Source organism: Mytilus galloprovincialis, chromosome 8, assembly GCF_965363235.1.
Source record: "Mytilus galloprovincialis chromosome 8, xbMytGall1.hap1.1, whole genome shotgun sequence".
Classification (NCBI taxonomy): Eukaryota; Metazoa; Mollusca; class Bivalvia; order Mytilida; family Mytilidae; genus Mytilus; species Mytilus galloprovincialis.
This window is the reverse complement of record NC_134845.1, coordinates 10,379,963-10,394,515: the sequence shown is the minus strand read 5'-3', so window position 1 is coordinate 10,394,515 and position 14,553 is coordinate 10,379,963. Positions and strand designations below refer to the sequence as shown.

At 37.9% G+C, this 14,553-nt stretch overlaps 2 protein-coding genes across 4 annotated transcripts in view; one reads left to right on the top strand and one right to left on the bottom strand.

Moving 5' to 3' along the window:
- The window catches only part of LOC143085056 (pendrin-like), a 27,293-nt gene extending 24,883 nt beyond the window's left edge, over positions 1 to 2,410 (bottom strand). The window contains exon 1 of the mRNA XM_076261199.1: positions 1,978 to 2,410. Within this exon, the coding sequence (XP_076117314.1) occupies positions 1,978 to 2,263 (286 nt within the window). The 5' untranslated portion in view covers positions 2,264 to 2,410. The remainder of the gene's footprint in view (positions 1 to 1,977) is intronic.
- LOC143085057 (glutarate-semialdehyde dehydrogenase-like) overlaps positions 2,399 to 14,553 on the top strand; it is a 27,638-nt gene continuing 15,483 nt past the window's right edge. Inside the window, exons 1-2 of one of the 3 annotated variants that reach the window (XM_076261201.1) lie at positions 2,399 to 2,535; positions 7,190 to 7,383. In XM_076261201.1, coding sequence (XP_076117316.1) covers positions 7,197 to 7,383 — 187 coding nt within the window. In that variant the 5' untranslated portion in view covers positions 2,399 to 2,535; positions 7,190 to 7,196. Of the gene's footprint in view, positions 2,536 to 3,565; positions 3,589 to 3,666; positions 3,774 to 7,189; positions 7,384 to 14,553 lie in introns of those variants that run through there. The other 2 variants (XM_076261204.1, XM_076261203.1) reach the window with 2 other exon arrangements.

Sequence of the window (14,553 nt, the reverse complement as noted above, 5' to 3'; positions counted from 1 at the left end):
CGATTTTTTTTTTTAAATATACCTATTAATTTTTACATAATAATATATGTCAACGATCTGTTACAATTTGTGTTGTGTAGCGAAAATCGCTTCTGGTGAACATGGTGAACGTTTACTAATGTTTCGAAACTCATCACGAAAATATCAAATAAAAAAAAAGTTAGCCTCATTTGTTTTCATATTCTACATGTTTTATGTATTCTGAGTCTGGCATATATAAGCTAAACAAAAAACTGTTTTCTTATATTTATTTGGTCATGGAAAAGACTAGTGTGGATGGCAATATTAAATTCACAATAAATTAACAGGGGGAAAGTGTAGTGACAATCGCTTCTTGTGCATGTTTATTACTTATTACTTATACTTGATTTACAGTACAGGACCCCTTACGGTTCCTCTTAACCAGACTCGTAATTTAAGTTTTTTCTAGTACTGTTTTGTCCGTTACTTACAGAAATTTCTGCTCTGAAGTCATTATAATATAACTCTTCGTCTAATGTTTCAAAAATTCATCACGAAAATATCAAATAAACAAACGTAAATTTCATTTGTATTACATTCTACGTGTTTTGTTTATTATCTGTCTGGCATTTTAGTGAAGGTAAACAAAACATTTTTTTCTTATATTTCTTTTGTAATGGAAAAGACTCGTGTGAATGAAAAGTGCACTTGGAAACAGTTTACGATATATGTCCTAGAGATGGAACATTTTCTCTTTTTCCTATCAAAGGTCGGTGGTTTTCTCCGGGCACTCCAGCTTCCTCCACCAATAAAAACTGGCCGCTACGAAAAAAGCCTATATGCGGTGCTTAAAAGTAGCGTCAAAACACCAACAATCAAATCATTCATTTAATAATACAACAATTTTTTACACATCATACAGAGTAAATATGGTATTCGTTGATTATGGAAAATAATGTAGTTCTGTGGCTCGCTTTCTAATATCCACAGAAGAAGTTGACTTAAATGAAATGAAGGTCTGTAAACAGAATGTATAGGTCGTAATCAGAAACTCGTACAATAGTAAATAAGAATTATTTTTGCAAAGCTATTTCTAATGTTCTGAATAACATATATTTTGATATTCGAACCACAGTAACGAATAATGTTACTTTAATGTTTAAGAATGGGTGGCGAAAAAATAGTATGAACGTAAAAAAATAAATTACATTGCATTCCAAATATTGAAGTTTTTATTAATTTCAAGATTGTGATTTCCCGATTAGATATATATATCTGATATTTGGTATAGACGATACTTCAGTTCTGCATTAATGAAATAAAATTTCTAAAATCCTACACGAGTCCCATAAAAAACAATTTGCAAAGCAATGTTGAAAAGGTTTAAATTACAAAAGGAGAGACGATAGAATTGAGAATGGAACGGAAAATGTGACAAAGAGAAAACAAACGGACCAAAAGGCAGAAAAAGCCCAATGTCAGCAATAGGTCTTCAACGAAGCAAGACATTCCCGCACCTTGGATACTTATTTAGCAAAATGGACGCCACGGTTATCTCCAGAACAAAAATTAGAAGAGAAAAAAAACAAAAAACTAACAAAGGCTAGAGGTTCCTGACTTGGAACACGCCGTAAACATGCGTCGGGATTAAACATAATAAATTATTTTCAAAGATCTCAACCTGCCCGCTTTACCTCTAGGCAGAGTGGAATAAACAAACACTCAGCAATAAAAAAACAAAAAACTATGACATCTAGCAATTACTGACACGGCAGCTCCCGATCCCAATTTAACTGACTGTACTATCGAGCAAGTACTAGTACATTATAAATCATATATACATTGCATTATTAGTCTACATGTAATTAAAGATGCAACTACAAATTGTCAAATTTCGCTGAACATGCAAATACGACAAATGAGAATTTTAGAAGAATTATCCACCATGATCAGTATATTAATTAGATTGCTCTTTAAAAATACATTAATTTTGTGCAATGTAGTTAACTGACATACCTTGGGGTATCTGCATGATACCGACTGTAATTCCAGAGAGAATATCACTCACTAAGTATTTCCGTAAGTTGTATTTTCTTAGGTTCTGTATTATAGGCACATTTGAAAACACACATGATTTCATGTAATTCAATGAGGAGTATTTCTTGACATGTTTTTTAATTCTATCGCAAATCTTTTCATCTGTTTTCTGTTTATAATATTTTGCATTAAAATCAACAACTCTGTGCAACCCGGTGTCTTCATTTGCCGTTAATTCCTGGATTTCTGTTTCAGGCTCTGCCATAATGGCAGTGTGAATGTTGTTTTATATTTCCACGTGTTTTATACACAATAATCCATACACATATCAACACACAATGGTTCTAGATCAATACACTGCTAAAAATACAATTTAAATGTCGTTTGTAAAACATCGTTCGTTCTGTGTTGTTTGTTGTCAGAGATATATGGCAGATGTTGACTTTGTTTATTATAATTTGGTCTGATTATCCACATGCACCAAACGTATAAATGTTTTGTTTCACACATTGGTGTAAAATAGTGAAAGTCTACAAGGTAAGCATCTAATGTTGGGTTTGTGATACTTGGTAACTTATGTTTTAGTGATTATTTGATTATCTAAGACTGTGTTTTTGATTAATTGATTACCGAGTATAAAAAAAAATATAAAAAGTCAGAAGATAATTTAAAAGAGGTCATCCTTTTAATCTTTTTTTTTTTTTTTGCGTTATACAGTGTAGGAATACCAGACTCAAGCTAGCGACCAATTCTAGCGACCAATCAAGCTAGCGACCAATTCTATCGACCACTAAAGTTGACAATGAGGATAAACACGTAACAGAACCATTTAGAGATGTGTCTAAAAATCACAAAATGACATTATACTACAACGTTCTACTAATACTTTATACGTGATGTATCGCTATTAACAGAAAAATACATACTTTTAGAAAGGAAACACTTATTAGTTTTGTTTGAATTTTATTTTGGATTCCAACAAATAAACGTGAGTAGCGTGCTTGCTGGAGGCTTATGTTATAAATCAGTTATTCAGTTTTTGAAGATTTTATATTACAGGACAGTATACATTTATATCAACTCGAGATTGCTGTTCGTTTCCAAATAGGAAATAAATTTAAAAAAAATAGATAAGCAAAAGGCAAAAAAGAAAAACATGAAAAACAAGTTCAACAAAATAAAAATTTCTGGAATGTTATTTGTTTGCTAAACTAAGAAAATTAATTAAAGCTAACTATCATAGTACATGACGGTTAAATCAAGTCTCAAGATTCAGAGGTGTCTATACGTAAGTTATGTAAAATAGTTGTTTTTTTGTTAATTACCCATTTTCTATTATATGAGGGGGGGGGGGGGGGGGTCTTATAACGAACGGCTTTCTATTGGATGACAGGAGTTATTTTGTATGTTATTTATTTCTTTAGATAAAGTTCTTCTTACTTCGTGTGTATATATATAAAAAAAAAAAGAAGATTATTTTTATCGATGTTTATTTTTATTTGTATATTTGTATCTATAAATAGTCAAAATAGCCTATTTACTGTGACCTAGAGAAGATGGAAAAAAAACATATATAAACAACATGTACAAGTCAGTATGCTAAAAACACGTACTTATCTACATTTTGCAATCCGATACATTTTCGCTCATTTAGTTAATATATTAAATTGATTAAGATGTTATCTACCCCGCAATAGATAAATTTATATACAAGGTTTTAGGAAGGTCACAGGCAAACGTCCTCATTTATGACCTTAGCGTGTGCAAATTTCTACGTGAGTATTTATACTTTAGCATACTTTGCAACACAACACCTGCAGGAACATAAGATTTTATTACTATAAAAGTTGATATAAATGTTACAGTCTTCATCATCTAGACCATCAGTCTATCAAATAGCTGACCATAATACATGTACTAATTTTTAGAGCCTTTTTTTTTTAAATTTCAGAAATATATGTTTAATGAATATAGATATAGGAAGATGTGGTATGAGTGCCAATGAGACAACTCTCCATCGAAGTAACAATTTATAAAAGTAAACCATTAATTAATAAAGGTCACATCATGGCCTTCAACAATGACCCTGGGCTTACACCGAACAGCCAGTCACACCGAACAGCCAGCTGTAAGGGTCCCCAAAAATTACTAGTGTAAAACCATTCAAACGGGAAAACCAACAGTCTAAACTATATAAAAAGAATGTTAGTTTATTTTGCAGACAAACTTCTGCATAATTATGATTCAATTTCTTATCGCAAAGGATGCACTCAATATAGTCTTTACCCTTACCTTTCAATTAAGCTAGGGTGACTGGGTAAAATATATATGATCACTCTTGTTCTTCTTCAATCCGGCAGCAAAACCCTTGTCAAAGTTTGGCGTCCGTTTGTCTGTGCGGGATGTTAAAGTACGCAGTACTTAACGTCCGTTTAGAATTATTATTCGATACCATTCCATAGTTTTACATGTATATATTGCATACATGTATCTGCTCGTGTCGGTATAGAAAATCGTATGTCTGCTTATGCATGACTATCCAATATGTTACATGTAGCGTCATCATAATGGCATATGTACTAGTATATATCATTATCATAAATTACATAATTATGAAATTATTTAGATATATATACAGACCGGAGTTGCTGTATGATCAAAGGACATTCTACTGTGTTTCAGTCGGAAGTAATTTCGGAGGGTCCCTAAATTGGTATACAGTTTTGTATCCTACTTGAATGGCACATCTCGTTATCAGAGTCTATGATTTTAAAGCAGAAATTTCAACCTATAGTACATTGAACATTTTAAAAATATATCTAGTAATTTTTACATATTGATACACAATAACGATCTGTTACAATTATATAATTTTGTGTTGTGTAGCGACAATCGCTTCCGGTGAATGTCTACTATAATATTTCGAAATTCATCACGAAATTATCAAATAAAAAAAAAAAACGTAAGTCTCATTTGTTTTCATATTCTACATGTTTTATTTATTCTGAGTCTGGCATCGAAGTGAAGCTAAACAAAAAGCTGTTTTCTGAGATACAAACTTAGTGTTATTTGATTAAGAAAAAGCTCGCTTTTTATTATCCGTAGGAAGAGTTTACTAAAATAACTTTGATGTCTGTTAGCAGAATGTATAGGTCGTAAACAGAAACTGCAACAAGAGTAAATAAGAATTATTTAAAGAAGTCATTTTTAATGTTCTGTCTTACATGCATTTTGAAACATTTGAACCACAGTGACGGATAAAGAGTCGTCCTTAAATTGTGAAAAATTGATGGCAAAAATTGTGTAAAATTAATGTAAAAAAATAATTTACACTGCATTCCTAATATCTAATTCATTTCAATGATTGTGATTTTTCTTGATATCTGATATTTGGTATTGACGATACTAGTGTATTTATGAGGTATTGATACCAAATACTCAATTCCTATAAATAAAAAAAAAAACATTTTTCAAGTCAATGTTGAAAATGATAAAATTACCAGAGAAGACATACTAGAATAATGAATGGAACGGGCATGTGACAAAGTTACATCAACCTGGCCAAAGAGCAGAAACAGCCATGGTTCTTCAACCCAGAGAACACTTCCACAACCCTGATGCCGGCATGTATACTCGTTTAGCAAAGGGATGCCACACTTAACCTTGAACCAAAATTAGAAGAAATAAAAACGAATAAGACTAACAAAGGATAGAGGTTCCTGACTTGGAACACGGCGTAAACATGCGTCGAGTTTCAACATGTTTTGAAAGAGCTCAACATTCCCTCTATACCTTTAGCCAGAGTGGAATAAACAAACACACAGCAATGCGCATATTTATAGCAAAATTCAAATTAACAGATGTCAGAGTCTGATGTTAGAATAGGTAAACAAAGAAACTAAGCAAAATAACAAAATGAGTGATCAACATAAATAAACAAAAAATTATGACTAGTAGAACTTACTAACACGCCAGCTCCCGATTTCAATTTAACTGACCGAAAGATTACAGATGTCTTCGTCATATGAAAATGTCCTTAGTCTGTTTGTTTAGCTTTTGTGGTGAATAACAAAATTGTTATGCTTTATAAGGAATTTTACCATAAAAGATGGGATGTGAAATACTGGAATTAACGTATTAGATGTCTGTAAGTTGATTCATATATACGAATTATTTCCTTGTACCGATGATAAAACATCCGTATACAATTTAGTAAATGTTTTGACAAGTTTGTGATATAGAAAATCCTGGTGTAATATTTTTTTCAGTTATACAATATATCACTTCATTAAATCAACTACGTTTTTAAATAAACGAGAGCAACGGACAAGTTGAGATATATAAACATCATACGATGGTGCCAAGGGACCGATAATTTTTAATCCGAAACGTGTGTTTTTGTAAACTTTTAACGGGAAACATGTGGCCTTTATTCATATTGCAGGCCTTTGCGAATTAAGTAAGTAGACTGACTCGCACGCTGCTGTCGTGCCAGGTTGTTACAACCACATTTGTCTATTTACTACAATAATGCTTAGATACAAAAATTATATTTTCTTGATAGAGGGTTGCTGCTCACAAGGAAGCTATTAAACCAAGAGTTCCATATGGTGAAGCTGAAATCATCCCTTCTTAATTTTTACAGACGCCATCACGAGTTGGTTGACCGTTATGGAATAACCGTTTCACAAATGATATCGGATATGTTCCTTACGTCGTAACTACAATCCCCTTCCCTTTCATGAATGTGACCTACCGAATTAGACTATTTACCGGATTTGTTATCACATAAGCAACACGACGGGTGCCACATGTGGAGCAGGATCTGCTTACCGTTCCGGAGCACCTGAGGTCACCCCTAGTTTTTGGTTGGATTCGTGTTGTTTATTCTTTAGTTTTCTATGTTGTGTCATGTGTACTAATGTTTGTCTGTTTGTCTTTTTCATTTTTAGCCATGGCGTTGTCAGTTTATTTAAGATTTATGAGTTTGACTGTCCCATTGGTATCTTTCGTCTCTCTTTTACATAACATCAACATTTGTTTCATTGTTAAATAAAATAGATTTCAATTACGCATATTAAATTTTGTATAGTCGTGATACAGCATACTTATCGGTGTTACTGTTTACCTCGTAAAATACTTCCACAAAACTGATTGTAAAATTCATAGTGGATACATTTGTATTTTCAAGGTTTTAAATGAGGATTAGACTTCTGCTTGGGAAAGGTTGGAATCTTTATCAGACAAGCATAGTTCCCTTCTACAGTACAACATTTACAAAAACCAGACTGGACCAAACACTACGATCATATCACAGGCTGTTATATGAAAAGGCTTATGTGAACGGACAATGGGTTGAGGCGAGCAGTGGAAAGACATTTGATGGTAATTATGACAAACAAAATATCGTTTGTTTACAATGTTATATTAACTGACAGCCTGTCTACCCGGTTTCTGATAGAAGATAACCTACACGTATACTTATTTGAACTAGATATGTTAAGTTACGGTTACTTGTTATCATATAGCTATCACAGTTACCAAGCTTATAAATGGATACGCCAGACGTGCGCGTTTCGTCTTAAGACTCATCATTGATGCTCTTTACAATCATTGTGTCATCACTTTTTTTCATAGTGACAATAGCAAACTGAATTAACAAACATGTATAGCGTGCTGAAGAAAGTCCACAGTTACTTTGACTATCTTTAAATTTACACTTATCTTGATTGTTGAAAAAGAGTGACAAAAGATACCAGAGCGGCATTCAAACTCCTAAATCAAAAATAAACTGACAACGTCATATGGCCAATCAGAAAAAGATAAACGACAAACAATAGTTACACAAGACACAACATAGAAATTAAAGACTAAAACATCACGAATCCCACCAAAACTGAGGGTGATCTCAGGTGCTCGTTACATGTATACCAATCAACAAAACTGGGGGTGATCTCAGGTGCTCGTTACATGTATACCAATCAACAAAACTGGGAGTGATCTCAGGTGCTCGTTACATTTAAACCAATCAAAAAAACTGGGGTTGATCTCAGGTGCTCGTTACATGTATACCAATCAACAAAACTGGGGGTGATCTCAGGTGCTCGTTACATGTATACCAATCAACAAAACTGGGGGTGATCTCAGGTGCTCGTTACATGTATATCAATCACCAAAACTGAGGGTGATCTCAGGTGCTCGTTACATGTATACCAATCAACAAAACTGAGGGTGATCTCAGGTGCTCGTTACATGTATACCAATCAACAAAACTCAGGGTGATCTCAGGTGCTCGTTACATGTATACCAATCAACAAAACTCGGGGTGATCTCAGGTGCTCGTTACATGTATACCAATCTACAAAACTGAGGGTGATCTCAGGTGATCGTTACATGTATACCAAAAAACAAAACTAGGGGTGATCTCAGGTGCTCGTTACATGTATACCAATCAACAAAACTGGGGGTGATCTCAGGTGCTCGTTACATGTATACCAATCAACAAAACTGGGGGTGATCTCAGGTGCTCTTTACATGTATACCAAACAACAAAACTGGGGGTGATCTCAGGTGCTCGTTACATGTACACCAATCAACACAAACTGGGGGTGATCTCAAGTGCTCGTTACATGTATACCAATCAACACAACTGGGGGTGATCTCAGGTGCTCGTTACATGTACACCAATCAACACAACTGGGGGTGATCTCAGGTGCTCCTTACATGTATACCAATCAACAAAACTGGGGGTGATCTCAGGTGCTCGTTACATGTATACCAATCAACAAAACTGGGGGTGAAATCAGGTGCTCGTTACATGTATACCAATCAACAGAAATGGGGATAATCTCAGGTGCTCGTTACATATATACCAATCAACAAAACTGGGGGTGATCTCAGGTGCTCGTTACATGTATACCAATCAACAAAACTGGGGGTGATCTCAGGTGCTCGTTACATGTATACCAATCCAAAAAACTGGGGGTGATCTCAGGTGCTCGTTACATGTATACCAATCAACAAAACTGAGGGTGATCTCAGGTGCTCGTTACATGTATACCAATCCACAAAACTGGGGGTGATCTCAGGTGCTCGTTACATGTATACCAATCAACAAAACTGGAGGTGATCTCAGGTCATCGTTACATGAATACCAATCAACAAAACTGGGGGTGATCTCAGGTGCTCTTTACATGTATACCAATCAACAAAACTGAGGGTGATCTCAGGTGCTCGTTACATGTATACCAATCAACAAAACTGGGGGTGATCTCAGGGGCTCGTTACATGTATACCAATCCACAAAATTGGGGGTGATCTCAGGTGCTCGTTACATGTATACCAATCAACAAAACTGGGAGTGATCCCAGGTGCTCGTTACATGTATACCAATCAAAAAACCTGGGGGTGATCTCAGGTGCTCGTTACATGTATACCTATCAACAAAACTGTGGGTGATCTCAGGTGCTCGTTACATGTATACCAATCAACAAAACTGAGGGTGATCTCAGGTGCTCGTTACATGTATACCAATCAACAAAACTGGGGGTGATCTCAGGTGCTCGTTACATGTATACCAATCCACAAAACTGGGGGTGATCTCAGGTGCTCGTTTTATGTACACCAATCAACACAACTGGGGGTGATCTCAGGTGCTCGTTACATGTATACCAATCAACAAAACTTGGGGTGATCTCAGGTGCTCGTTACATGTATACCAATCTACAAAACTGAGGGTGATCTCAGGGGCTCGTTACATGTATACCAATCAACAAAACTAAGGGTGATCTCAGGTGCTCGTTACATGTACACCAATCAACAAAAACTGGGGGTGATCTCAGGTGCTCGTTACATGTATACCAATCAACACACCTGGGGTGATCTCAGGTGCTCGTTACATGTACACCAATCAACACAACTGGGGGTGATCTCAGGTGCTCGTTACATGTATACCAATCAACAAAACTGGGGGGGATCTCAGGTGCTCGTTACATGTATACCAATCAACAAAACTGGGGGTGATCCCAGGTGCTCGTTACATGTATACCAATCAACAAAACTGGGGGTGATCTCAGGTGCTCGTTACATGTATACCAATCAACAAAACTGGGGGTGATCTCAGGTGCTCGTTACATGTATACCAATCAACAAAACTGGGGGTGATCTCAGGTGCTCGTTACATGTATATCAATCAACAAAACTGGGGGTGATCTCAGGTGCTCGTTACATGTATACCAATCAACAAAACTGGGGGTGATCTCAGGTGCTCGTTACATGTATACCAATCAACAAAACTGGGGGTGATCTCAGGTGCTCGTTACATGTACACCAATCAACACAACTGGGGGTGATCTCAGGTGCTCGTTACATGTATACCAATCAACAAAACTGGGGGTGATCTCAGGTGCTCGTTACATGTATACCAATCAACAAAACTGGGGGTGATCCCAGGTGCTCGTTACATGTATACCAATCAACAAAACTGGGGGTGATCTCAGGTGCTCGTTACATGTATACCAATCAACAAAACTGGGGGTGATCTCAGGTGCTCGTTACATGTATACCAATCCACAAAACTGGGGGTGATCTCAGGTGCTCGTTACATGTATACCAATCAACAAAACTGAGGGTGATCTCAGGTGCTCGTTACATGTATACCAATCCACAAAATTGGGGGTGATCTCAGGTGCTCGTTACATGTATACCAATCAACAAAACTGGGAGTGATCCCAGGTATTCGTTACATGTATACCAATAAAAAAAACTGGGGGTGATCTCAGGTGCTCGTTACATGTATACCAATCAACAAAACTGGAGGTGATCTCAGGTGCTCGTTACATGTATACCAATCAATAAAACTGGGGGTGATCTCAGGTGCTCTTTACATGTATACCAATCAACAAAACTGAGGGTGATCTCAGGTGCTCGTTACATGTATACCAATCAACAAAACTGGGGGTGATCTCAGGTGCTCGTTTTATGTACACCAATCAACACAACTGGGGGTGATCTCAGGTGCTCGTTACATGTATACCAATCCACACAACTGGGGGTGATCTCAGGTGCTCGTTTTATGTACACCAATCAACACAACTGGGGGTGATCTCAGGTGCTCGTTACATGTATATCAATCAACAAAACTTGGGATGATCTCAGGTGCTCGTTACATGTATACCAATCTACAAAACTGAGGGTGATCTCAGGGGCTCGTTACATGTATACCAATCCACAAAACTAAGGGTGATCTCAGGTGCTCGTTACATGTACACCAATCAACAAAAACTGGGGGTGATCTCAGGTGCTCGTTACATGTATACCAATCAACACACCTGGGGTGATCTCAGGTGCTCGTTACATGTACACCAATCAACACAACTGGGGGTGATCTCAGGTGCTCGTTACATGTATACCAATCAACAAAACTGGGGGTGATCTCAGGTGCTCGTTACATGTATACCAATCCACAAAATTGGGGGTGATCTCAGGTGCTCGTTACATGTATACCAATCAACAAAACTGGGAGTGATCCCAGGTACTCGTTACATGTATACCAATAAAAAAAACTGGGGGTGATCTCAGGTGCTCGTTACATGTATACCAATCAACAAAACTGGAGGTGATCTCAGGTGCTCGTTACATGTATACCAATCAATAAAACTGGGGGTGATCTCAGGTGCTCTTTACATGTATACCAATCAACAAAACTGAGGGTGATCTCAGGTGCTCGTTACATGTATACCAATCAACAAAACTGGGGGTGATCTCAGGGGCTCGTTACATGTATACCAATCCACAAAATTGGGGGTGATCTCAGGTGCTCGTTACATGTATACCAATCAACAAAACTGGGAGTGATCCCAGGTGCTCGTTACATGTATACCAATCAATAAAACTCGGGGTGATCTCAGGTGCTCGTTACATGTATACCTATCAACAAAACTGAGGGTGATCTCAGGTGCTCGTTACATGTATACCAATCAACAAAACTGAGGGTGATCTCAGGTGCTCGTTACATGTATACCAATCAACAAAACTGGGGGTGATCTCAGGTGCTCGTTACATGTATACCAATCCACACAACTGGGGGTGATCTCAGGTGCTCGTTTTATGTACACCAATCAACACAACTGGGGGTGATCTCAGGTGCTCGTTACATGTATACCAATCAACAAAACTTGGGGTGATCTCAGGTGCTCGTTACATGTATACCAATCTACAAAACTGAGGGTGATCTCAGGTGCTCGTTACATGTATACCAATCCACAAAACTAAGGGTGATCTCAGGTGCTCGTTACATGTACACCAATCAACAAAAACTGGGGGTGATCTCATGTGCTCGTTACATGTATACCAATCAACACACCTGGGGTGATCTCAGGTGCTCGTTACATGTACACCAATCAACACAACTGGGGGTGATCTCAGGTGCTCGTTACATGTATACCAATCAACAAAACTGGGGGTGATCTCAGGTGCTCGTTACATGTATACCAATCAACAAAACTGAGGGTGATCTCAGGTGCTCGTTACATGTATACCAATCCACAAAACTGAGGGTGATCTCAGGTGCTCGTTACATGTATACCAATCAACAAAACTGGGAGTGATCCCAGGTGCTCGTTACATGTATACCAATAAAAAAAACTGGGGGTGATCTCAGGTGCTCGTTACATGTATACCAATCAACAAAACTGGAGGTGATCTCAGGTGCTCGTTACATGTATACCAATCAACAAAACTGGGTGTGATCTCAGGTGCTCTTTACATGTATACCAATCATAAAACTGTGGGTGATCTCAGGTGCTCGTTACATGTATACCAATCAACAAAACTGAGGGTGATCTCAGGTGCTCGTTACATGTATACCAATCAACAAAACTGGGGGTGATCTCAGGTGCTCGTTACATGTATACCAATCCACACAACTGGGGGTGATCTCAGGTGCTCGTTTTATGTACACCAATCAGCACAACTGGGGGTGATCTCAGGTGCTCGTTACATGTATACCAATCAACAAAACTTGGGGTGATCTCAGGTGCTCGTTACATGTACACCAATCTACAAAACTGAGGGTGATCTCAGGGGCTCGTTACATGTATACCAATCAACAAAACTAAGGGTGATCTCAGGTGCTCGTTACATGTACACCAATCAACAAAAACTGGGGTCGATCTCAGGTGCTCGTTACATGTATACCAATCAACACACCTGGGGTGATCTCAGGTGCTCGTTACATGTACACCAATCAACACAACTGGGGGTGATCTCAGGTGCTCGTTACATGTATACCAATCAACAAAACTGGGGGTGATCTCAGGTGCTCGTTACATGTATACCAATCAACAAAACTGGGGGTGATCCCAGGTGCTCGTTACATGTATACCAATCAACAAAACTGGGGGTGATCTCAGGTGCTCGTTACATGTATACCAATCAACAAAACTGGGGGTGATCTCAGGTGCTCGTTACATGTATACCAATTAACAAAACTGGGGGTGATCTCAGGTGCTCGTTACATGTATACCAATCAACAAAACTGGGGGTGATCTCAGGTGCTCGTTACATGTATACCAATCAACAAAACTGGGGGTGATCTCAGGTGCTCGTTACATGTATACCAATCAACAAAACTGGGGGTGATCCCAGGTGCTCGTTACATGTATACCAATCAACAAAACTGGGGGTGATCTCAGGTGCTCGTTACATGTATACCAATCAACAAAACTGGGGGTGATCTCAGGTGCTCGTTACATGTACACCAATCAACACAACTGGGGGTGATCTCAGGTGCTCGTTACATGTATACCAATCAACAAAACTGGGGGTGATCTCAGGTGCTCGTTACATGTATACCAATCAACAAAACTGGGGGGTGATCCCAGGTGCTCGTTACATGTATACCAATCAACAAAACTGGGGGTGATCTCAGGTGCTCGTTACATGTATACCAATCAACAAAACTGGGGATGATCTCAGGTGCTCGTTACATGTATACCAATCCACAAAACTGTGGGTGATCTCAGGTGCTCGTTACATGTATACCAATCAACAAAACTGAGGGTGATCTCAGGTGCTCGTTACATGTATACCAATCCACAAAATTGGGGGTGATCTCAGGTGCTCGTTACATGGATACCAATCAACAAAACTGAGAGTGATCCCAGGTGCTCGTTACATGTATACCAATAAAAAAAACTGGGGGTGATCTCAGGTGCTCGTTACATGTATACCAATCAACAAAACTGGGGGTGATCTCAGGTGCTCTTTACATGTATACCAATCAACAAAACTGAGGGTGATCTCAGGTGCTCGTTACATGTATACCAATCAACACACCTGGGGTGATCTCAGGTGCTCGTTACATGTACACCAATCAACACAACTGGGGGTGATCTCAGGTGCTCGTTACATGTATACCAATCAACAAAACTGGGGGTGATCTCAGGTGCTCGTTACATGTATACCAATCCACAAAATTGGGGGTGATCTCAGGTGCTCGTTACATGTATACCAATCAACAAAACTGGGAGTGATCCCAGGTACTCGTTACATGTA